General features: G+C 40.0%; 1 protein-coding gene across 6 annotated transcripts in view; it reads right to left on the minus strand.

Annotated features, from left to right (window-relative positions):
• Positions 1 to 26,885, minus strand: part of CCSER1 (coiled-coil serine rich protein 1) — a 701,360-nt gene that overhangs the window by 255,870 nt on the left and 418,605 nt on the right. Inside the window, exon 10 of one of the 6 annotated variants that reach the window (XM_081020754.1) lies at positions 25,690 to 26,012. The exons of the other annotated variants lie outside the window; for them this stretch is intronic. Within the exon in view, the coding sequence (XP_080876880.1) occupies positions 25,932 to 26,012 (81 nt within the window). The 3' untranslated portion in view covers positions 25,690 to 25,931. Of the gene's footprint in view, positions 1 to 25,689; positions 26,013 to 26,885 lie in introns of those variants that run through there. 6 annotated transcript variants of the gene reach the window in all.

Raw genomic sequence — 26,885 nt, forward strand, 5'->3', positions numbered from 1 at the left:
TAAATTATACTTGTCCAAGCCTCAGGGTTCCACCCTGTCCCAGCTTCCGAAGAGTCCCATTTGAGCTGTACTTGTTGGCACGTACCTCCTGAGGTTGCTATTAGAGGAAGCGCTATAGCAACTGTTTAAAGTGACTTGTACTTAATGATTAAGCAAAGCAGATTTTATTTTTTTTTAAAAATCATTTGGAATGGGTGATGTAGCTAATCCCAGCCAATTATAGCAAGCATAAGTAGCCTTTTAAGTGGGAACTAAGCTACATCACAGTGGTGTTTGCTCTGAAAGACCCACATTCTGCATGTAAAAAACCCTACAGTCTGAGCAATTAGGTTGAAAGTGAGTCTCTCGCTTTAATAAGATACCTGCAGCAGTAATTACTAAATTCGTTCTTATCAGCCCTCTTGCACTGAGCACAGCGGGAGATGCACAAGAAGGTCTCAGGTGTTTTGCCAGGCCCTGCCATTCTGAATGCTGTCAGTAGGCGACACTTAGCAGGCTAATTCTTGCTATCTATCACTGCGCACCTCACACAAAACTGAACAGTTTGCTGCCTCAGCACACTGTTTGTTTGTAGTTGCTCCATCCACAACAAACTTAACGGCCTCCAGCCCACATTACTTTGAAAGAGTTGAAAGGCACTGGAAGAAAAATAGAACATGCACAAAGCAGGGGAAAGGAAGAGAGATGCATCTTTATAGTCCCTTTAACTATCTAAACTGTCCTCTAGAATATAACTTGTACGTGCACGCAGGGCCAGCTCTTGCATTAGTCAGAGTGAAGTGGCTGACTCAGGCAGAAGATTGTGTGAAGGGGAGCAGTGAGGGGCAGTGGATGCTCACAAAGCCTGCCCTGTACCTCTGAAGCTAGCCTGCTGCCCTCAGATGCAGCAGATGATGCTCTCCCATCAATGGTATGGAAGAAAGATAAAATTATATACATAGAGTCATATGCAAAAATATATACCAACCTATCTTCATTAAATATTTGGCCCAGATCAGTTGACACAAATGTTGATAAAGTATGGAAGATTTATGGAGAATAATATTGGACTACTGATAATATTCCTGACATGTAATTAGGTAGGCATGTGGGAAAGGAGGAATATTTCCTCCGATAAATTATTCTTGAATGTTTTGACAGACTAGGGGTTTCCAGATTTTCCCCAGATTTCACTATAGGCAATACTAGGTAGGGATTTCCCTCCCGTTGTGCAGATTTTGACTTTTTTACTACCCTTATCAAAACTATCTTCGATTCTGACACACGTCCTCACCAAAATTCCTGAGTACACTCAGTAGTCATGGGTTGAGTGGAGTGGTATTATGGATAAAAAACAAGAAGTAGAAAGAGTAAGAAAAAATTGATAGTTCTCATAATGGAGGACTGTAATCAATGGGTGCCCCAGTGAAGTGGGTGAGTAGTGAAGTGGTCAAGTTTGTGGATGACAGCAAAAATGGGCAGTGAAGAGCTCCAAAGGAATTTCTTCAAATTTGGGAAACATTAAAATGCCAAATAAGCTCAAGTGCAAGCAAGTGTAAAGTCACACGCAATGGTCAGGGAATGCAATGATTACAAGATTCACCTGTAGTGTCTGAAAGCAGTCTGAACTCTTTCAGACCCTGTGTCATTCATTATTTGGACTGAAATCCAATCTGTTAAATCTGAAGCTCTGTTCCTTCCCACACTGACTATAATGGGCAATCTGAACACAACTATAACATTATTTCCTTTTAAAGTAAGTGGCTGAAATTAGCAAGCAAAGAGTGGATTAAGCCTGCCAATTTTCAGAAAGATAGATGCAGCAGTTCTCCTGCAAGGCAGGCACAGAACCTCACACATACATGGACAAATGCAACCGTCCAAGCTTCTCTGTCTGGTCCTTGATACTCTCCCAGGCTTCACCTCTTCTCTTCAGGCCCCACCCCAGTCCTGTTCCTTGGCCTCCTTGGGTACCTTTTCCTGGCTGCACTGTGCCCTGGAACATAGATGTGTGTCTACAAGCCTCTGACCTTTTAAGTGGTTGAAATGTAGCTTATTGTTCATAGATGAGTATCACATCTGTTGCTTTATCCATTTTTGCCTATGGCCTTCCCTTCCCCTGGAATGCACCCCATTCCAAGGGAGCATAGTCCTTGGGCTTCAAGAAAGAGTACTCCATCCCTGCTATATGCTATGGAGGAGCAGCTCAAGCATTTAATGGGGGGACGGACTGAAACACACCATGGATAGTACAAGTCCCTTTACCTGACCTTAAGCAGCATTTTGAATACCAGCCAGAAAAAAATGGTCCACCCCATGTGTCTCATTATTGTGAACACCTCGTTCTTAATTACTTTACACACACATACAGGACACACACCTCACATTAATCCATTCAGTCACAAAGCTCAGGGGAGGAGTTGCGGAGAGGAAGGAAACAGCCTTTGTCTGTTTGTGCAAAGCACTTCCAACTGCACTTATAGCTCAAGTATTGTCTCCTTTACAGTTGTGTATGCTGATCAGCACTTCAGCATCTATTTGAGATGGAAAGATAGCCTCTTCAGCTTCAATCAAAGCCCTAGCTCTCCCCTAAAAAAACAACCCTCCCTTCCTCTTTTTGCTGACCACTTACCATTATTTATCCTACAGGAAATGATAATTTGCATGCCATTCTGGAGGTAGAGGTTCAATGTTAAGCTTCTAAATCTGGAGATGAAGATTCCCCCTCCCTGTCCCATTCTATATTCCTTGAAAGCCTATAATTATGCTGTTGCCCTTTACTCTTTACAGCTGCCCATAACTGAAGGGCACATTTAAAAAAAAAAAAAGTTTCCAAGCTGACTTATGATTTACTTATGGGCTGTCAGAAAGACAGTCTGATTGCCATCAACTGCACACTAAAGGCCCCATTCATCAATGACTCATATGACATTTCAGTCAGAGCTGGCGTGTAATTTTCTCAGAGGGGTCCTGTAATATGCCTCTTTGGAGCAAGCTACAAGCCTTATTCATCAGACTGGTTTACTTAGCAGAAAGAGGGATCTTCTTTCGGTCTAGCACATGAGATAAATAGATAGAGGATAGTTAACAGAATCAAGAGGAATGGCGTCACCATTTTCTTAAATTCACAAATTCTGATTGTGGGGTGGGTTGGGAACGCAGGGCAGGGCTACAGAAAGACAGCAATGAACCATAAAGGAGAGGTAGCCAATAAGGTGCCAACTGGAAGTTATGGACTGATACACCTAGCAGCCCCAGCCAGTAATGGCCAATGGGCAGGCATGGTGGAAATTGTAGGTCAGCAACCTCTGGAGACCACCATGCTGGCATTAAATCAACTTCTGTTTTCAACTGTGACTGGCCCTGGCAGAGGTACCAGAGGTACCCAGGTTTGCACTCAGGTGAAATGAAGAAGCTTCGTACGGAAATGGGCAGAAGAACAATCTGTGAAGTTGCTTTCCCCAACTGCGTCCGCTATGCCATGGCCCAACCTGAATATAAAAGCAAATACTTTGCAGCCTACAGCAACAGCCTGACTCCCTGCTACACATGTATGGGTTGCACACAATTCAAGCACAAAGATGATGTGAAAATTATGCCGCTGCGTTCTACTCAAAGCTTTACCACACTTAAATTTTTTTTTGGGTAAAATAAACTATCTGGATTGTTTTCTTTCTTGTTGACTGGCAAACCTAAACATGAAATATGGGCAGAATACACTTGTTTAATGAAGGGTTCTTCAGGATGTAGTTAGACTTCCACCACCCCCAGTCAGCAATGCCAATGTTCAGGGACGCCGTGGCCTTGGTCGAAAAACATCTGGGGACCCAAGGCTGAAGATGGCTGGTTTAATCTTGGCAGCATTCCTTCTGTATCCTTAAATCCATGGCTGCCCTCAGCTCTTACTGTGTTCTGGTAGAGCAAAAACAGAGCACTTTGGCCCACTGTGTAAAGACAGTGGGAGTCTCAAACTAGGGACTATGGCAGGATAACCCAAGTACCTTATCTATATAGGAAACTGCCTTGGGCTAAGTCAGACCAATGGTCAATCTACCTCAGTATGGTCTACCGAATCAAAGCAACTTTCCAGGGTTTCCCAGCCAGACATGGAAAAGGCTGGAGATTGAACATGGACACTTTTGCATGTGATGCTCTGCCACTGGGCCACAGCCCTTTCACTTACTCTTTGCCACACCAGAGCCATACAATGTAGAAGCTGCCCAGCTCTCTGCAGTGCAGTACCACCAATACAGTGATAAAGGTTGTATGTTGCAGCTACCAATACATAAGGGATGTGTTGATACAAGGGACAAATAGGATTCCACCTGGTTCTACAAAGCTGCTGATTGTGGCCTGACTGCTGGCTGACACACCTTGGACAGTCTTCCTCCAGACAACCAGCTGACATGATGTACTAAGTCTGTCAGATGTACAGATTTGACCATAGCAGGAGTCAAAGGGCAGCATAAGGCACACGTTCTTAACAATCTAACAACACAACACTTTCTGCATCTGAACACAGGGTGCATCTGCTAGGTCGAGCCAATTTCTGACAGGAAAAATGGGCACAAAACACGGCATCATTAGACTTCCTGGCAAAACGTAACTTTGCTGATAGGTTGTTGGACAAGAACAGTTTATAAGATGAAGCCTTCAATTTTTAAACAGCAAGTGATTCCAGAAATGATCGCCTCGCAAAGAATAGTTTATTTCACTTGGCATAAAAGAGAGAGGATATCTAGCTAAGATGCACTATATCAAGCTCCTCTTACCCTCAAGCCCCAAAAGATCACAATTTGATGAATTAGCAATGAGGCAGGATATGTTTTCTGAGTATTGGGAATCAATCTAATGAGGAATCCCTTTGGATAAATTGAGATTTATCTACCTCAATGAAATATTGATTAAGAGATGTACATCTGTATGTATCCTATCCTTACCAGTTCAACAGAGCAATCTGAAAAGCATTTTATTGGAAGCAAATCTCCTTCAAGGAAGTGCCTTTGGGGATGCAACTAATTCTTATTTAATTTCTTTATCCACACAAACACATATACACTTTACATCAATATATATATGCATCTCGTTAAATCTGAAATACACACAAATGTAAAGTCTAATGCACTGCAATTTGCATAGCTATAAGAATGTTTATGGGACGCGGGTGGCGCTGTGGGTTAAACCACAGAGCCGAGGGCTTGCCTATCAGAAGGTCGGCGGTTCGAATCCCCATGATGGGGTGAGCTCCCGTTGCTCAGTCCCTGCTCCTGTCAACCTAGCAGTTCGAAAGCATGTCAAAGTGTAAGTAGATAAATAGGTATCACTCCGGCGGGAAGGTAAACGGCGTTTCTGTGCACTGCTCTGGTTCGCCAGAAGCGGCTTAGTCATGCTGGCCACATGACTACACCGGCTCCCTCAGCCAGATGAGTGCTGCAACCCCAGAGTCGTGTCTGACTGGACCTAACGGTCAGGGGTCCCTTTACCTTTACCTAAGAATGCTTATATGCATTTACCTAAGAATGCTTATATGACCTAATAATATGAGCAGGAGCCAACCAGGAGAATCTTTAGGCATTTTTCAGGGCAGGAGGTGGGTCCTATAACCCATGCTGTGGTTTGGTCATTTAGGGTGGAATTTTTTGCCTAGTGACATGGGAGTAAGCCATACTGGGAGATGGCTGGAACACAGCTGAAGGAAAAATCCTACCAAATGCAAGTGAACACTTTTATATGCTCGTTCTCAAGCCTATTTGGTGGCAGTGAAGCAGGTAGCGAAAAGTTCTCCTCTCTCTCCATCCTCTTTATGCCACACAGTAGAGATTTTTTGGGGGGGTTGTTCCGGACCTATTACATGCTGGCTCAAATGAAGCATTGGAGCCATCAAAGGCCCACTGTGACTCATTTGTGAAGTCTTCTGTGGATAAAATAGATTTCATTGACTGGGACCTGGGCTTTATCACCATAGCAGGTAAATCACAGAGGTATCCAGAGCATTGGCTTGCTCAGTATGGTTGGCCAAGTTTCAGATGAGCTGGTACAGTTCAAGAACATAGACAGGGTGCCTGGATGACTACTTGTTCTTCATAGCTTTTAACAACTGGCAGGATGCAGACATCTGGCTACCCAGAGATGATCAATACCAAAGGGTAAGAGTGTTCCTTGGGGGTGGGGGACACTACCGTGGACCTGGAAGACCTTAATAATTATATGCTGGTGACAAATATCCCCTTCCGGCACAAGGTCCTTGAGTGGGTGGTTGCTAACCAGACTCCAGTACTCTTGAATGAAACTGGGTTGGTTTCAGTCATGGTTGTGTTCCAGCTTTGGCACAGAAACCAGCTTGGTTGTCCTGTTTGATTACCTTTGTCAGGAGAGACAATATTGTGACTGGTAGATTCTCCTGGATCTCTAAGTGGCTATCAATACTATTGACTAGGACAAACTTCTGGAGAGACTTTTTGAGTTGGGAGTGGGAGGTGTTGCTTCTACTTATTGGGATGACTCCCCATGGGGGAGGGGTATTGTTTTATCCCATGGACTTTCCAATGTGGGGTTTTGCAGGGTTCGGTCTTGTTTCCCCATGCTATTTCATACTTATATGAAATTTCCAAGTGGGGTCATCTGGAGTTTTGGAGAGCACCGTCATCAGTATGCTGGGGACACACATCTCTTTTTATTCTTCTATGAATTCTATTATTCCGTTCCACCCTCTTCAGGTGAGATGGTAAATGTGATGAACTAGTACTTCATCGTGGTAATGGATTGGATGAGGGCCAACAAACTGAAACTCAATCGAGACAAGACAGAAATACTCTTAGTGAGATCAGATGAGTGATGTTCAACCAGTTCTGGATGGATGTAGGAAGAGGTTTATAGGTTCTATTGTGTTGTGTTGTGTTGTGTTGTGTTGTGTTGTGTTGTGTTGCACTGTTTGTACACTTGTACAGTGGTACATCTGGTTGCAAACAGGATCTGTTCTGGAGGCCCGTTTGCAACATGAAAAGATTGCAACCTGCAGCGGCGCGTCTGCACACGCAACGGTTGCAATTCGCCGCTTCTGCGCATGCGCGAATAGCGAAACCCGGAAGTAACCCTTTCCGGTACTTCCAGGTCACTGCGGGACGTAACCCGAAAGAACGTAACATGAAGCGGACATAACATGAGGTATGACTGTATTGTTAAACTATTGCTTGAAGCTAGTTTTGTTTTTATTGTTTGCATATTTTTATATTGCTTGCTTTTGTAATGCTTTGTATCTTTTTATGGTGCTTGCTTTTGTAAGTTTCCTGAAGATACCTAAGAAAATTAACACATATTCTTAACAATTCAATGCAATTTCATTTCTAAGTGGATATCACATTATTAAACATTCTCTAAACAACATAGAACCTTCTCAAGAACAAGACACTCAACTTGGCTGAAAGCAAATCTGTGGGTCCTTTAAATACTCAGAAGTGGTGACCCCAGCACTTAGGTTTCTCATAGGGAATGCACAGAACATTATGTTCACATGCTCTTCAGTATATTTTGCAATTTGGCAAGTATAAACCATAAAGTAGGGATCAGCCATCTTGCTTGCTAGCAGCTATTATACAACAGCCTCACTATTTCCATTTCAGGAGCTGCAAAGCTTAAAATACCGTATGTAGGATCTCAATGACCCAAGTGAATGAAACATGGCTTTTCTTTATTTCTATTGAAAAGCAAATCTAAACACCAGCTGTACTTTTGGAGCATTACCACAAAATGAAATTTCCAGGAAAAACTCAACTCAGAGAACAGAAAATGAATTTAGATAGGCTAGGTTCATTTCATGAATGTCAGATTGGGAGAAATTCTACAGATTATCTCTCTTTTTTTTAATTAAACTGGGGCCTTGTAAAATGGTGATAGATGTATCGCAATAGTATGGTGAAAGCAGTCTCCATTCCTCCCTTCCTTCCATATGTTTAAATACTGGCTACAAAACACCCATCCTCAGGGAAGGAAAAGTTGGTCTTAGACTTTATGGAACTCTCAAGAATATTCCTGTTTAATAGGGCAGTGTGAAGAAATTTATATAACTGCTAGAATCCATGGTCATTTTGGAAAGGGAATGCTATCCTACATATTTTGCAGCGTAATATTTCCCACAAAAATATTTTGCGGTGAAACCTTTTGCCCCTGGCCCTACGCACCATGAGAATGTGGTCCCAGAAGGTTGCTCAAGGACCCTCATTTTGTGCCAGGCTTGACCACTTCCTGCACAACAACTGAATATGCTACACAACTATATTGTAACTCCTGACTTTCACTTAGGTCCTTCCTAAGGTGTCATCACACTGCGAGTGTTCACATCTCTACTCCACATTCCAGCAACTGAAGTACCAACAGCGGACTTTTGTATTTCAAATTTCAGCAGCGCACTGTGCGAGCCCAAAATTCAGTGCCCTCCCCATCTGCAGCATCCTCTAGGCTCGGCACCCACTGTGGCAGAACCAGTCATGCCCTAAAACTGCCTCTGGAAGGACCCAGCATGGAAACTCACAATGGTATAACATCAGTCTGCATGTGAAGGATGGTAAAAAAAGAAAAGAAAAAGAGGTGCATTGCCATAAGCAAATTGCTTTCCTTGCTTTCCTTGGTGTCTGTTAATGTGTCTTCATGGTCTAATAACATTCATGAACTGCAATACTGGAGAATGTTTCAGAAATGCAAACAACTTTAGAAATGTAAAAGTGACTTTGGGTTGCCATCTTTACATCTAGGGACCTAAACGTTTCTCTGCAGAACAGTCAATGTTGTTTGTTTGTGTGGTTGTCTGTTTAATTAAACAACAACAAAAGTCCTTAATTATTATTTTTTATGAAAGTTTAGAAAGAATTCAGTTGACCTTAAATTCTAATTCAGACTAAATGAGTTTACTGGGGGGATTTATTTTTTTTTAAAGCAGAAGAAACTCAGAATAGATAAAAATGTGCAGGACCAGGTGTCAATATTCATGAGCAGATCCAAAAATATTAAGAATCTGTCCTGGGACTCTTAGATAAGCTTCAGTAAGTGCAGGAGTGTTAGATTTTTGCCAATACCTATTGAAGTCTTACTCTTTTTCCCATCGTGATTAAATTTGTGTAACCCCGAAGGCTTGGCAGCAAAATATTATGCAAATAATAACCTACTCAGTAAGAAGCCTTTGGAGAGAAATTTTTATAAGTCCCTTTTAAAAGAATGCATGCAGGTGAAATTCAAAGTCATTATGATGTCAATGAGAACTCCACAGATGCAGACTTCTGAACTAAAATTATTTTCAGGTCCTTTTATGTAGGGAGGCTGGGAAAGCCAGCTGACATTTTCAAAAAAAAAAATATATTCAGTATGATCACCTCTCTTATTAGAGCTATACTCAATGATTTTAGGAAGTGCAAAAAAAACCCCATAATGTTGTACCAAAACCAGTTCTGACTTAAACATATTATTTGGGAGGCTACCAAAATAGGTAGGTAGAAAGTGAGACGAAAGCAAGAGAGCCCATAGTTTAGACAGAGAACATGTTTTGCATTCTTTAGGTCTAGGATTCAGCATCTCAGTAAAAGGTCTGGGAAAATGCTTCACCAGAAGCACTGAAGAACTGTCTATTAGGGAAGAAAATACTGGGCTTGATGGACCAATGACTTGTTAAATAAAGGGCAAATCACCAAGAAATGTTGAGCAAGCTACATTGTACCATGGCATTTATATAGATTCTCACCCTTGTGAAATTATAAACCAGGCTACAACTGCATGATCATGGAACAACATAACTTAAAAGCACTGAAAGTGGTTTGGATGCTCCAAATAGACCTATTGAAATAACTGGGACTTAATAGTCATGAGTCCCACTGTTTCTAATGGATTTGCTTTCAGCATTATTAAGTCTGGACCCAATCCAGTATCTGTGGAAAAAGGGAAGTGTTGTTATTGTTATTACTTATTATATTTCTATACCACTCCTCATCCAAAGACCACAGTTTTACAATATGAAGACACAAAAATGCATATAGTAATAACAAACAGAATTTTCCCACCCCCATTTAAAAGGCTACAGCACGGAGGTGACACATGAGGGCTTGAGAATTCTGCCTAGAACCAGACTTGTGATGGCTGCTTCAGACATGCAAAGCATCACTTGATGCTACAGTCATTCAACAACAGGCACATGGAAACTCATCCTCAGTGGCTTTCCAAACTATGAGGTGATGTGCTCCTTCACTGAAGGGGGAAACCAACATATGAAGGAAAGAGAAGACATTTGTTTCCCCACCAGATAAGACAAAGATGTATTGACTGCCTCAAAAGTTTCCCACAGACCCACATTGGATCCAACCTAATTTAATAAGACCTGCTTTGTTTCAGTGTTGTTTCTCTCCGTATTGTTTCAAGAGGAGTCAGGGATGTTGTACCCTACTCCACTTAAGGCCACAACCTATTGCTCCATTTATGAAGCTGTCACTCTTACAAGAAATTTTGCATGCTCCACTCAGGAACATATAGTGCTGGTTTTCAACACTGGATTGGTTACGCAGAAGGTACAATCAAGGAGCTGGGGGTGAACTTTAAAATCTTGAGAAATTTTGGCTTAACCTAAGGTACTCCATCTTGACGACTGGTACATTGGTTCCCTAAAAATAGTTTACAGCTCATGCTTCTTTGAAAGTCATGCTCAGAAACATCTGAGTCCTTTGAAAGAAACAGTGTTTGCACTAAAATCTATCAAGGTCATTAATCATAAAAGTGGTGCTCTTTCATCTGAGTGCCAGCCAGTGGGATTAAACGGATTCACAGCTTGCTTAGTGTTCTAGACCAGCCTCAGAGCAGATCTGCTGTCAGCCTTTACTCACAAGGCAGCAACTTGAGTAATGAGAACTTAACCCGCCTGCTGGGGCAAATACAATGAAGCAGTGACTAATTAGCATATGCAAATATTGTATACATTGAGCCAATTTACTTAAACATTCTCTCTTCCGCACACAAAATCAGAGCTCCCCCTTATACAAATTTGAAGATTATATTCTGTGTAATTAGCTCTTAATTTTTAAGGATAAATGCCAATCATAATTTGCCTTTGCAAATGGGATTAATTAGCGCAAGTAATAACATATGCAAGCACAGATAAACTGCGAATCCTGCTTGCTCCAGTAATAGGCAGGATGAAGTCAATGTCACCTCTTTCATTACAGTTTCCCATAAAATAAATGAAAACCACGGACTAGAACATTGTTTCAAAAAGCTGATCCTGTAACAAGCAATGCAGAATACTCTGTCTTAGATCTAAGCAACTTCAGGAAATGTTGGGGAGGGCGGGGGGGGGGGTCACATAAAAAGAATTTAGGGTCTCCTCCTATATTTTTATAATCCAGTGATTCATGTGCATTTGGAGGTTTCTACAACCTGGAGCTGTTCAGTGCCATGAATTGCTCCAGTTATAATTGAACAGAAGGTCAACACACACTTTATTTTTCATATTCAGCTTGCGAACCCAGTACAAAATTGTCTGTGGCTGAGCCAAGATTCTCCATCAGCTCATTTTCATTCTTATTGTAAAGCATTTTCATTAATGTGTGATTCAGCCTGGTAAATTTTCACCTTTTTTCCATCCAAGTCCTGGACAGAAATCAGTGCTTAACTAAGCTGCTGGGAAACCCAAAAGCAAGACAAGGGGAATATTTATTAGATCAAATTTTTTCCATCAAATATGCACATTTTTATTATGCAGTGACATTTCTGATCACACTCCATACCTGTGGAAGCTGCTATTGCAGATACAACCCAGTCTTATCTGTATTTACTCAAAAGTAAGTCCTACCACATTTAATATGTATTCCCAACCGATCAGAGGATTGCAGTTTTAGTCTTTCTCACTCTCGTTTTAAAACTTACATGCACACACCAGCATTTACCATCTTGGACAACTGCCTGGCTTCCAGAAGGGAAGCCAGGTATTTAACTAGCAAAGGCTTGTTTTATAAAGCCAAGTAGGGCCATTGGCATCAGATCCCAACAAGGTTTCCAGAAATATATATTTCCAAAAGTTTATAGGTAAATTCCAGGGCCTGGCATCTGGGCTTTCCAGCTGCCAAATTAAGTTCTGTCTGATGCCACAGCTGTTGACTATTTCTCTAGGAAGGAAAGAGGAAGATAAATTAGCGAGGGACATGTCAGCTATAGTAGGAGAAAGTGTTGAGATATTCAATTATGATCATTTCTGTGTCTAATTGCTTATGCATGTGCCAGGGCCTGCTGTGCTGGTAATGCAGTTTTGCTGGCTCACTATGTGTGTGCATGAAATCTGCCGTCAACACAGAAGAACAGGTACTCTGTGTTTATTGGAATATGACAGAAACAAAGGCCAATGCAGTTTTCTTCTACATGTTTTTGGAATAAAAACACAGAATGAAAACACTTCTGCAATGACTTTGCATGAACCAATGTATTTATTTATTAGCTGCACTATAAATATTGTTCTATTTACATTCAGCAACCAGTTTTATTTACTAGTGCGTCTGGCCCTAATTACTTACACAGTACAGTATTAAAAACTCAGTAATGAAAGCCAGCTTGCTTACTCATTAGCCACACATAAGAATTATATGGAAACATGTGGGGCCTGCAACAAAATGTTGCAGTATATTGCCATGCCCTAACAGTCATTCAGTGTTCCAGCAAGCCAGTCATGTTCTTCTCTACATACTCCATTTCATCTAGTCCCTCTCCAGTTTTCCAATTAATCTCCACCAATTTCCAATCTTCACCAGTTAATACTTAGCATTCTGTGACAACCAAGCATGTTCAGTTCTCTTTGGGCTGCTTTTTGATTTTGAGGGGGAATGCCCCCTTAGAGGCTTTTTTTTATTATTGTACTTCTACAAACCACAGAGTTTCCTTGCTGATGCCTCCCTCTTGTTTCTCGTTTTGGCTTCAGTCATGCTGGCATTCACCACATAAGTTTGCTAATAGAAGGAGTGATGCTATTAAAACTATACAGTAGAGTGGCACACACATCCCAATCTGTGGCTCTCTGGTGATCTTTTGTCTCACACCAGTTAACCCCAGTAACTAATATTAAATTGAGGAAATACTGCATGATGGGAACAGGACGCTGGTTTGGTTTGCATCGTACATTTAGTTGAGTGAAACACCCTTAAGAATCCTGATTACTGACCTTTGTCTGGGGTAAGTTATATAACATTTGGTGGCAAAATAGCCCTATGATTATTATGCTCCCAACTTCCATCAACTTGTCTGGATTGAGAAACTTCTTAAACATGGAGTTTAAAACCACACCTACAAATTTAAATTACCTGATGCACTGTTAATCAGATGTAACAGTTAGCTTTGTTTAAAATAAACCCAAAATCAATATTGTGCTTGAACTGTGTTATTATATTTTGAACTGTGGGATTTTTATAGCAGCAGTAAAACACACAGAGACACACAACTGTTTGCTAGAATGTGGAAGTCAGGTACAAGCCACAACTTCATGGAAGACTTTTTTTTTCTGCTGCTTCTGTGACTTCAAAGCAGAGAGGCAAAACCAATCAATGTGCAATGTTGGAGTCCATAACCGAACAAGACAACTGTGCCATGGTGGGATATAAACTATATCTTTCTCTTGCAATAACTATTGACTTGCTGGCTTTGAGTGCATTGAAATGACACTCTTTTATTCTGATGGCTAAGGAGATCTGAGAGAGGTCAGCATGCTTGTTCTGGCAACGGATGAGGAATGAACAGAAAGCTAACACAGAGTTTTAGAACTCTTTACTGCTCTGGGTGACTTTCAAGGCCTACCAATTGCAGAAGCTAGTTTTTCTTTACAAAAAATGTATTGGTTGGATTTCTATCATGTAAGAACTTCTACTCACATCTATATAAGATACTTGTCCAAAGCTGTTTCAGATGGCTATTGAGATTGGGACTGCCAAACACTGGTGAATTTATAGGAGAGGGGCTGGAGCTTTTCAGTAGAGTCCATGATTTATATGTGTTCATTCTCTGGTTTCACCCACCTTAGAGCAGCAGGGAATAAGAAAGTAAGAAGAGCCTTGCTGGGTTTAGCCAAAGGTCCACCTGTGCACCTTAAAGCAGACGGATTAAAGCAGCCACCTTGTTCAATGGAACTGCATAAAACAGCGCCCCCACAGGCTTGCCTCTGCCACTGCAGGGGTTGTGCTGCATTGGCTTCTGGCGAGATCTCACAGGATCTCGTGGAACTCTCGTGAGCTCTCAAAAGAACTCCACCACATCTTGGCAGAAACCACCATACCCATGTGACCCCAGTAAGAGAGCCTTTGGCATGGAAGCCGTGGGGTGTGTGTGTACACTTTCCTGTTTTGCCTCAAGGGGTGAAACACAATGTCCTGCCTCTGTGTATGGGAAACCCTAAGTAGGACATGAGCACAACATTCCTTACCAACTGGAATTCAGAACTTAGGCAGTACAACTAGGGAGAACTTCCACCAGTCAGAATAGATGCTGGTAGACTGACTTGGTACATATAGCAGCATCATAACTTTATTAAAAGTAGTGCTGGATTTGGCTCCAGTATAGCAACACAGTTCCTTGTGGAAAGAATAATACTCCTGATATCATATTTTGCCTGGGTTTATATTTAGAGTTCATAGTAACCTTTCTGACAAACTTTGAATCAATTGCCTAGGCTATTTCTCCTGACAGACTGCAGGAAAACTCTAGAAATATTAACACTATTAAAAAAACAACAACCCACCACATTCTGTTTATTCATTTTTACGCAAATACAAAAGTCTTGCATATCATTGATGCACAGTGTACCCAGAAAACAAATATCAAATGAATCATAGCAACCGAAAGATGAATGATTAATTAATAGAAAAAAAATAAAACCACTCAGCTAAAAAAAATCAATAGAATTTGCAGCCTATGTATCACATACAAACAGTTACAAAGACAAAACATTAATGTTCAAAGGTTTTATTCCTCAGAAGAAATGTACACATACATCATAAAAATGATAATGTGTGAGAAGGTTTTAGTTAGCACCAATATAAGGCTATGCACCTAGCATTAATATTAAGAGCATTTTTCTTTTCTTCAGGGGATTAAACGTGTGAAAATAAAAGGAGACCACTAAATAGCAAGAGAGAGTCTTATTTTGGAATCTAATTTCTTTCATCTATGAGGTCACATTCTCTATTACCACCAAGTCCCATGCTTTAGCTCATACCTGTCTGATAGCAGCGGGCAGACATGTCCTGTTCTGTTTATAGAAGGGATGCTCCAGGGCTACACTGTCAATAGCAGTCGTTTGGGATTCTTGCAAACAGGACAGTGTTATTACTGCATGTTAGCCATATTTAATCTTTGGGTTACAAGATGCTCCTACCACAGCAATGAAGACACATATCAGTTTTCCCACATTGCACACAACATTCATTACTGTATTTGCTTCTTCATTTCTCTGCAGTAGGCTGGAGGTCATTTATTCAGATTTTGCCTCAGATTTTTGTGTGTGGCTTCTGAAGATTCTTCTTTTAGCCTAAAACTGAAACTCCAGATTTTGTACCATTGCACAATCTCCAAATGGTACCCTAAATGCTCATCCCAAAACAGGTTATATATGAGGTTTTACCTGGGGGTACTCCGAACAAGCTGGTGCAGTTGGTGAAGCTTTGAACTCATATGAAGCTGCCTTATATTGAGTCAAACCATTGACCAATTTAGAAGAGCCATAATTTACTCTCTCTGCCATCTCCTCTAGTAAATAATTTTACTTTTGCACACCAATAACGATTCTATACTAAGATTATATTGCCTCCAGCTTTTGAACTCCAGGCTTTGGTATTTTGGTTCTGCCATTTTGATCAGCTTATTTTGAGCTAAGATTCACCTGCCATATCACCGAAGGAGCAGCCACCATATTGGAAATTCATTAAAATTTATGGAAGCTCAATACAAAGGGCAGAACACAATACACTTAGCTCACTGGTGATGAAACAGTTTCTTCATCTCTAAAACTGTCATGGTGGTGTATTCTGGCCACATTCACACAAACATGTTCGTTGGACAACCTGTGTATGTAAACAGTTGCCACTAATTAAATACCGAAGACAGGAGTGCCTGGCATGCTGCGGTCCATGGGGTCACGAAGAGTCGGACATGACTAAACGACTAAACAACAACAACAATTAAATACCACTGAGAGAACTTTCTGAAAATATCTGACATCAGCTTAAACATAATTCTTTCTAAACCTGACGATTCCATTCATTACTGAGTAAACATGTGTGAATCAGCCTTAAGTCTTTGTTCAATGACTTTACAGATTTGTCCCACAAGTTAATAAAGCATTAAACTGCCACCTTCCTTTTTCGGATTTTGTATTCTGTATGATGTGGCATTTCCATGCAATGTTTTTGCAGATATTTGAGTGCAATATATTTTCCTTCCTCCAAAACAATGCATTATTGTCCCCAAATCCCTTTTATAATCAGTTACCTTCATGCTTCATCTTCCTGTTGTATCATTAATGTTAATGTTCTGTTTTGTTCTTAACAAGCAGGAACTTCCATTACCCCCAAAATGAATAAATGAATTCTAAAACCGCGCTATATTAAAAATGTATATACAGCACACAGTCAGCATTCAGTCCTCATATATATTTCTATTAAGATAACTAGATAGATAGCAGCAGGTCAAGGATAAAAATCAAGATAATCTATCCAGCTTCCATTATTTGCATTATGTATGTCATAGAGTGTATGATGTATGCTAATGGCATAACACCCTTCTAAGCTCTTACAGTTTAAATATGCTTATAATCTAAGGTGCATTGAGAAGCATAAAGTACTGCCTAATTTACAAAAAATCCCTATCATATCCCCAATACAAATCCTGTTTTAAGTTCTGGCTCAACCTACTTTGCATCATAAAAGGCAATACATCAGAGAACAAAATATTTTATGAACACTTCCTCAGGTTGGGAAACCAAAGATGACTGCAATATGGTAACTTGTGTTGCTCAATTTCAGTTGAAGTAACACTAGACTTGTCCTCCTGAGCCATATTGGAAGATTGCAGAGTGCAAAGTAAGTAAGAAAAGAAAGAAAGAAAAAAAGAAAGAAAGAAAGAAAGAAAGAAAGAAAGAAAGAAAGAAAGAAAGATGTTGGATTTGACTTCAGTCAAATCAGGTCAAGTAGGAAAAGACAAACCTCTAACTCCTCCTAGAGGATGATATATCCTTCCATCTATAGCAGGGATGGACTCCAACTCCCATCAGACTCAGCAAGCATGGACAATGGTCAGTGATGACAACTGTTCCATCTTTCATGCATAGATTCTTCAGGTAGGTCACAACCAAATTTTCAACTGCAAAACTTCTGACCATTTATTATTATGTTTTGTCATGCTCTCCTAAATGGTTGGGCAGAACGTCCGATCTACCCTGGAGAATATTCAGCAAAATGGTCTCTTCACTATCCTCAATTTCACTGACAACAATAATAACCCAAACATTTTCTAAAACAAACTGACCTTCTGTTACCTTCTCCACTGTGTACCACCATGCTCCACCCAACCCGTCCACACTATTCATTTAAAATTTATCATGGCTTTGATCTTTCCTGCCTTATCATATATTTTAGGCCTCTTGGGCTTGTAGTTTATTACAGCAATTGTCTATTCAATGGTGACTGTAAGGACTCTGAGTATGGACCATGCCATTTCTGTGTTCTTCGAGTAAACCTGACACAATAGCTCTATAGATTTCCTTTGTGGATTTCCCATAGGCTAATCAGTACAGTGGTTACATACACTTCAGGTTACATACGCTTCAGGTTATAGACTCTGCTAACCCAAAAATAATACCTCGGGTTAAGAACATTGCTTCAGGATGAGAACAGAAATCGTGCTCTGGTGGCACGGCAGCAGCAGGAGGAGGCCCCATTAGCTAAAGTGGTGCTTCAGGTTAAGAACGGTTTCAGGTTAAGAATGGAACTCCGGAAACAAATTAAGTACTTAACCTGAGATACCACTATACAAGAATAGTATGCTGGACTAGATGGGCCATCGGTCTGATCCAGCAGGCTCTAATGATGTTGATATGTATTAGAAGAAGTATTACATTTCCCTGATCTTGTTTGGGTGTACATAGTTTTTGTGAAGGCCACAGTAATGCATCTCCAGCTATATTTTCCCCTTTTAAATAAACCACAAAAAACATAACTCATTAACTATGAAAATATTTTTTGAATGGCATTATAAATGCCTTTTCTTGTTGTCAGTGCAATGATTTCTTCACATGTGGAGTACAATTTGTGCTCATGGCGATCTTTGCTGTTTTCAAATAAACAGTAAGAATATATTTTATGGAGCTTTAAATATGCTACGATGCATCATAAACTCTTCACAGCCTTCGAGCCTAGATAGGCAGAGTAGCATTAATTAAAGTCATACATTTTCATTCTGGTGCTTAGATTAGATTTGGAGAAAGATAATATTAACCAACTGCATTATAATTTGGTGGTATCGTTATTTATCCTTACTCTCAGAAACCAAAAGCAGTAATAAAAAAAATAATGCTTCATTCACCCCATGAAGTTCTCAGCGAAGTTAATCTTAGAGATTTTTTAAAAAAAAAAATCAGGGGATGACAGCTCATAAATGAAATGGTAATAATAGTGAAGACCAAAATAATTTATTTTAGGCTTGTACTACCATAATAGATCTCTTCAAAGCCTTCCATTCATCTTGTTATCCTTTTCTGGGTACTCACCTTTTCTGTATGTTCTCTCTGTAGTTTCAATTTCATTTTTCTTCCATTATTTCTTTAGATTTGACTCTAACATTCATATAATACAATGTTATTGACTAGATTTGCAGCGTCCTCAGATTTCAGATTAAGAGAAACACTTTAAAATCAAAAATGAAATTTGAACAGCAAACTATCTTTACAAATCCAGAATGCAGATTTTTAAACTGCTCTGCCCAAAATTATAACCTGGTTTAAGAGTTTGAATCAAACTGCAGGGTTTCCAAAGTTCATTCCAAGCTCATTTATTTAATTTAAAAGATCTAGCTATTTCTGGGACTGTTTACCAGAGAAAATAAGAATAAAACTACAAAAATCATTAATACATTACAAGACCTGGGAAAGTAATAATAATAATAAAATTGCCATCACCAACCAATGTTGGTACCAATGTTGGGCTTCTCTGGGGAGGAAATTCCATAAAGGAGGAGACTTTTAAGATTATTTCAATGGCAGGTTGGTATGGGAGCAGGCGTTCCTTCAGTACTTTGGTCCAAAGAAATTTAGGGTTTTAAAGGGAAACACGATCACTTTGAATTGTGTCTTTCCCAGACTTAATAATCTGTAAAAAAAGAGACATCTGTCTAAAGCTCTTGCTGAGATTCCAACTCTCTTCTAAGGCCATTCACTTTGAACAGAAATTCTGGAATCTGTAGTTATTTAGCCTTCCTTGGAACTGTATGGAATATTAGAGTTAAATAAAAGCTAACAAAAAACGCACTGCACTTCTCAAGAGACATAGAACCCTGCTGGGTAAGCCAAAAGCCCATCAAGTCCATAATACTGTTCTCACTGCAGACAGCAGGAGCTGAGTGCATCTGAGCCATCAAATCAAGTTCCAGGCTGGTTCAGAACACTTTGCCAAAAAAGAGGAAATAAAAAGAGGATAGAAGAGGACATGGAATTGCAGAAGAAGAAGAAGAAGAAGAAGAAGAAGAAGAAGAAGAAGAAGAAGAAGAAGAGGCTAATTTATATGTATAGATGCAAGCTTAGAAATAATGACTATAATTTAAATCAAAATACAATACCTCTGTATTGTTACCAGATGAGTGCACACTCGATTCTGACCAAACTAAGCCCCCTAGAACAACATATGCACCAAGAGGCTAAGTTTGGTCAGGATTGAGTATACACTTCCAGAGTTAATGCTGAATTTACTTCTGGTAAGTGACGCACCATAGCCCCAGAGGGCTGTTAAAATGTGTGCCCTGGGCTTTTTAGACTTGCCTACCCATGTACTATCTGAAACCAAAGGGGCACATTGGTTGCTAGATGTGAAATTCTCTTTAGCTCCTACCCTACTAAAAACCCCTTAGATTTCCAAGAGTGAATGGCAACAATCAAGAACAGCAAATAAAGTAGAGGTGGTTTTAGGGTAGCGTGACCAATGCATGACCACAACTTTGTAGTGGGTGCCACAAACAATGCTGTAGAAAGGAGCACAAATGGGGGGCAGGGGGAGGCTGATTTTTAGCGTCACACAAGGTGCCAGTGAAATTTGAGAGCCCAAACTCCATCACTGCATAAAAGGTTTGGTGGATGTGTCCTCTCCTCACTCCCTCCATCCACAACTTGCTAAATTTGAGAAAACACGAGGAAGGAAGGAAGGAAGGAAGGAAGGAAGGAAGGAAGGAAGGAAGGAAGGAAGGAAGTTGGCTCATGGGAGGTGTCACTCAGAGATAGATGAGCCAAGGAGAAATTGGAAAGAAGGAAATCTCTGTATCACTCATACCATTTCCTTTTCAACATAAACAAAGAGGATAAGAGTTCTGAACTACTAAAGGACATGAATTGTCACCAAGAGCTTGTTTGCTTGTTTCCAGATGAAAGGAAAAATAAACAATAAACCGATACCTGTATTTTGATACCTATTAATTGGTTTGGACTACACTTGCTGGTGGGACGCGGATGGCGCTGTGGGTTAAACCACAGAGCCTAGGACTTGCCGATCAGAAGGTTGGTGGTTCAAATCCCCACGACGGGGTGAGCTCCTGTTGCTCGGTCCCTGCTCCTGCCAACCTAGCAGTTCGAAAGCACGTCAAAGAGCAAGTAGATAAATAGATACCGCTCCAGTGGGAAGGTAAACGGCGTTTCTGTGTGCTGCTCTGGTTCGCCAGAAGCGGCTTAGTCATGCTGGCCACATGACCCAGAAGCTGTACGCGGGCTCCCTCGGCCAATAAAGCAAGATGAGTGCTGCAACCCCAGAGTCGGTCACGACTGGACCTAATGGTCAGGGGTCCCTTTACCTTTACCTTACACTTGCTGGAATTTTTATTTATTATTTATTTCAAACATTTATAACCCACCATTCATCTGCGGGTACCAGAGTAGGGTATAAAACATAAAACAAGTTTCACAGAAAGAATAGAGCTATGAAACAATAAAACACATCATTGAAACAAATAGAAACAGCTCAATGCATTTCTTATTCTGTAAGTGAACCCAACTCCCAGACCTTACTTCATCCCTCAGACTTTTTCTGAAGTTTAGGGTCTGATGTGTATATGCATATGGGACAAATTGCCAACCTTCAGTGAAGGAAAGTATTGAGTAATTTCCTGCTTCTGCTTATGTCTTCAGAAACTTCTGCGTCCATAAATCTTAAAGTATACTTCTCACCTTCACCTCTACAGCCTTTCCAGCCACCAAACGAAATGTATTCTGATGTAATCCAAGACACCCAGAGGAACTCTTAAACATATCATTTTATGAAGACAAATTGTTCCCAACACTGGCTCTCACCTTAAAAGGCTCTCCCCCCTTCACTTTTGTCCCACTTTTGTTTGGGGTGTTCTGGAGATAACCACATATGTGCATTTAAAGGACACTGACTAGGATTTTGCCCCAGTCAAATCCTATTACATCATATTATTTTAACAGTCCCAAACTAAAAAGAATATGTCATCAGTGCATGGTCATTTAAAAGTTTGCTATACAGCCCTTTGCTTCAAAACAAACAAACCACAACCTCCCATGAAACACTCAAATAGAACAGAGAGGGGAAGGTTAATCAATGTTTAATTTTATCAGTTCTGATTTCCAAGCTTAATTCACAGCTGGTTTTGTAAGCTCTAATGATCCAGGATCCTATCTAGGGTATGTTAGGACACCTTCTTCCTGTATGTGTCTACCAATTCACTCTGGCCTTCCCCTGAGGGTTGGCTTGGCCTGTCTGTCCCTGTCTGTTATGCGGCTGGTGGCCTTGAATCACCAGAATAATAGAATCGTGGAGTAGGAAAAGTCATCTCCTCCAACTCCCTGCAATGCACGTATCACACAAAAAATCACTGACAGATGGTCATTCAACTTTTGCTTAAAAACCTCCAGTGAAGGAGAGTCTGTGATCTTCTTAAACACAGGGCCTTTATGGTGCTGATGCTTAGGTGATGGGATTCTCTTCTGGGATTTGGAGCTGAAGACAATCTTTTGGCTTTGTTGCAATGCAGTGAATGAATCCTTGGTTTTTATTGTTGCTGGTGACTTGGGTTTACCATTTTGCTTGAAGCCTCTGGCCAATATGTTACATTAATATATTTTAAAGAATTAATAAAGAAATTAAATACTTACATAAGTGTAAGCATTAAGCCAGTGATTTCTTACTATCTGTGGTTTTTCAGCCATGAACTGAAGAGACCTGCACTTTTAAATGGCCAAGAAACCCACCCAGATACCTTCCCTGCTTTCTTTTCTGTTATTTTTTGTCGTACTTGTTTCTCTTTCTCTTTCTTCTTCTCTCCATTTTAATTTTTGCTTAAAACATTATTTCAAAAATGCTCCATAGAATCATTACAAACAATAAAGGGGGGGGGGGAGCTCTTTTATTCAAAGGAATGTTATATCCCAAGGTCCTTTTCTACATTTTGTACTTCTGAGTTTGCAAAAAAATGTATTTTTTATAATAAAAAAAATTATTAAGGTGTCTTGTTATGTCAGTATTTCTCAAATGTACCATTATGTGAGAATACCACTGAAGCTGGAATATCAGTAGCATCCATCAAGGTATTTAGACCATAAAATAGACTATCTCCTGAATTTAATGAAAAAATGGAATGGAAAAATCTGAGTTCTACCTTATGCATTTGTATGAATCTGAAAAGGTTTAATGTGTATAAGTATGGAATTAAATATATCAGAATTGTTATGGGATTTCTGGTTAGTGTAGAAAATATACCATGTAAGCTTATTATCGCAGTAAAGCTGCAATATTATATCCAGCTTTGCATTGTAATGACATTCGCAATGTTAATATCTTTAGAGTAGGGTAGTTAAAAAAAACAGTATTTCAGTACTTGAAAATGATGTACTTACTTGAAAATATCCTGTATTGATAACCGTATTTTCAGAGCAGATGCAGCAAGATTTACACAGGTACTGTCCATATGAAACAATGATGGCTATTATAGTCTATTCATCCTCCCTATTCACACATTATTTATGTTACATGTACGGCTATCACATGGAGCAGTAAGAGAAATCAGCTGTCCTTGCTGTCCTGAACAGTGCAGCCCCTAGTGGCTCCAGCTACATGACATCCATGTGTTCAGCATGAATGTTTGCACAGTGGTGTGAGTAGGTGAACACATGTAGTTACTCCAAATAATCAGCACCTGTGTGATCAGCCACTGATGCAGAGGGCCCCTCTGCTGACTACTGCTTGCAAGGTCAGCTCTCACATATTGCATGCATCACTGATGTGGAGCAATGCATGAAATGCACCATAGTCTATCATTTCAGTCTCCTCACCTCCCACTGTATTACATCTGTGCAATACCTGGATGCAAGCTTTTCTTCTCATGATCAATGGGTGCACTAGTAAAAGCAGAAGGCAAGGGCTTTTTTCACTTATACCAGCAAACTGCTTTCCTTTCCCACATCGGTAAAAGGGTGGGGGAGAAATGACTCTTCTTCCAGATTCTTTTCTGCCTGCATCTAGTAGAGGCATGCAAAGGATGGCGATGATGACAATGATACAGTCAACCATAATGAAGGAGAATGAAGTGGTGCTACAAGGCTCTTTCCATTGAGTAAAAACAAATGTATATTTGGAGCTAGAAGAGCACTCTCAGGAGGGTATGTGTGGAAATAACATGTGCTGGCAGAAGCAACCCCATTCTGAGCCCTGTCAGTCTCTCGCCAGCCAGAGCAGAAGATGTGGGGGATTCTGACTTGTGGGGCAGTGGCTGGAGAGGGCACACAAAAATATGCAATCTGATGTATTCCCCTTGTCTCAGGGGCACTTAAGGAGAACAGGAGGGCTTTAGATTGAACAGATCCAAAGACTCCCCATCCCACTGGTCTCCTTTCTCCTCCTGTCAGAGCACCAACAGCAGAGGAGGGACCACTGTGGATGTTTCCTTGGCTGCAGTGGGAAGACTTCTTTGGCTAGACAGAATGTTCTTCCTCTCTGCCTGAGGAGTGGAAGTTCTGCAAAATTCTATGGCCCTCCCAGGGACCACAAGAGTGCAACCTAAGATACTTTCTAGGCAAATAATTCATCAAACTATAAAACATTTCCTGGAATGTACCACTGCAGGCTGCTGGTGTGGGATTGTACAAACTGAATTCTCCTCCATAAAGCCATTCTTCTAGATCAGGAATAGTCAACAAGGTGATCTTGCAGTATAATTCCCTTCTTTCCTGATCCTGGCCTCAGCCAACAGAGTATTCCTGATGTTCTTACCTGTAGTGTGATGTGATGCAGTCATGCCATGTTTTATATCCCGTCTAGCCATACTTCTGAGAAATCTGCATTGCCTTGGATTCTACCCATGCAATCGTATGCATGTCTGCTCGAAAGCAAGCCCCATTGAGTTCATTGAGAGCCTGCTTTAGCTCATTGGAATAGAGCTTAGAGTGTATTTCCAGCTATGATAACAGATGCAATCAGATGCAGATACCAGAAAAGAAGTTAAGGGAAGAAAATGAGAATAGAGGAAGAGAATAAATTCAGTCAAGAGATGTTTCCTTTAATCTCCTTGAAACAGTATTTGTTACTAACTGGATTATAAAACATGTTAGCATTAAAATTCTAAAACTCACCATGTTCTTATAAGCATTCTGTACTAGATCATGTTCTGTACAATATATAGTATAAGGATGGAAAATCTGTGGCCCCCCAAATGTTCTTCAATTGCAACTCCCATCAATCGACCTCAGCCATCAACCCCAATGATCAGGGATGAGGAAGTTGTACCACATCAGGAGGGGCCACAGCTATCTTACTCCTGATATTGTAGTACAAGAGAAAGAGGTAAAAGATCTGTAAACTGGGTTAGGTTTGGCTATGCAAAGAAGGAGAAATTGGGGGGGGGGAATGAGAGTTAAAAATTGTGTTCCATATGCAAGTAAATTCTTTACAAAATAATAGGCTCAAGATGAGAATTGACAGTAGCAGAGCAACAAATGAGCTAGAAGTAAGAATAAGAAGACATAAGAAAAGACTGGTTGATGTTTTGTTGCACCTATGCTAAACTGTAAATATAAAACTAGATGATGTGATGTCTCCTGTAGTTACTTAATATTGCCTGATTATAGTAAATTCTGGGGAGGGTGCTTCTCAACAGAGATCCATGTATTGGTCCATGTAAACCAAACCACTCTAATTTGCTAGTCCGAAACTTACCCATTGGATTACACTTCTCCAAATTTTGTGACTGTCTCAGTAAAAAAAAACACAAAAAAGTGCACAAAATGTGATTTTTACAGGAAACGTGTTCAATAACTTAACTGGCTTTTTATATTTTGTAAACTGCTTAGTAGCCTGTTTTGGCATGAGAAGTCACAATAGACTTGCTGTGGCCCAAAACAGTTTCCTGCCTAAAACAGGAACATTGGCCTTGAATGTTGCTCTTGGTAACCACCAAAGTGTACTACCGCTGACCCCAAAGGACAATACAACTGTACACAAGTTATGGAAGATAAAATTATACTTTATTTTGATTTTTTCAAATGCCTGTAATAATTTATTGGTAATAACTTAATCAAATATTTGTTAATGCAAATGAGAATAGTGAAGAATACTTGTTTTTTATAATGAGCAAGGCATTTTGTCCCAGCAAACCCCCCAAAGGCAAAGGCAGATTCATCTTTATACAGGCAACAAAGTGAAACTAATTGTCTATGTGGTGTGTGTGTCCAAGGATATGCTATTTTAATTAAATAATGTTGGTACCAATGAGATGCTGATTGGTTTGTAAACTGAACGTTCAGTACATGAAGAATTCCACAGGGCCTTTAAAAAAGAAGAAAAAAAAATATGATAAATGAAGTCTCAAAGATTAAGTTGCATGCATCACTGGTAGAAGAGACATAAAACAATATTTGTGTTACAGATGCCTTTGTGCCCTAAAAAGTTGTATTAAAATATTTAAGCCAAAGCACAATAATGATTAAAACAAATATAATCATGCTTACTATTATAATCAGTGAAATACTACAATACATATCTTTTAACTAAAACACTGCACATTTAGAGAAAGAATCTCAATGAAGAAGGATCTAACATCTATACAAAGAATCAGATTAGGGGGAAATTGAGCACCAGAGACAGATGAACTGAGGAAAATTTACAAAATTATATTAGCTTAGTGTTGCTCTGAATCCAATTTCCTGACTAATGCAAAGGAGATCTGGCTGTGTACTCAACATACACATGTTTTAGACTTTTCTAGTGTGTTTGTCTAGAGAGTTTGTGGATAAGGAGCTGTGATAAATATCAGGAAGTCTCTAATCTGAATTTAGCTTATATGTGACCCTTTAACCAGAGTGGGGAACCTGCAACCCTCCATATACAATTCCCATTATCACTGAGCATGCTGGCTGTATTTGATGGTAGCTGGAGTTCAACAGCATTTGGAGGGATGCATCGCTGCAGAAACTGAACTTTTGAGCTTCAGTATGTGAATAAGAAGACTGACCTATCTTACAGGATTGTTGTACGGATGTCAAAAACAAAATGTTTTGACATTGATTTAAGATATGGTTATTGTTGTTATATTGTGCACTTAAGATTTTATTGGTTTTCCAATAATATAGATAAGACATCACTGGGCTTTTTTCCCCACTAAAGATAACTCGTGTATTCACTGAGTTAAGAGATAACTCA

The sequence above is a fragment of the Podarcis pityusensis genome (genome assembly GCF_964106645.2).
Source record: "Podarcis pityusensis genome assembly, chromosome: 9".
Classification (NCBI taxonomy): domain Eukaryota; kingdom Metazoa; phylum Chordata; class Lepidosauria; order Squamata; family Lacertidae; genus Podarcis; species Podarcis pityusensis.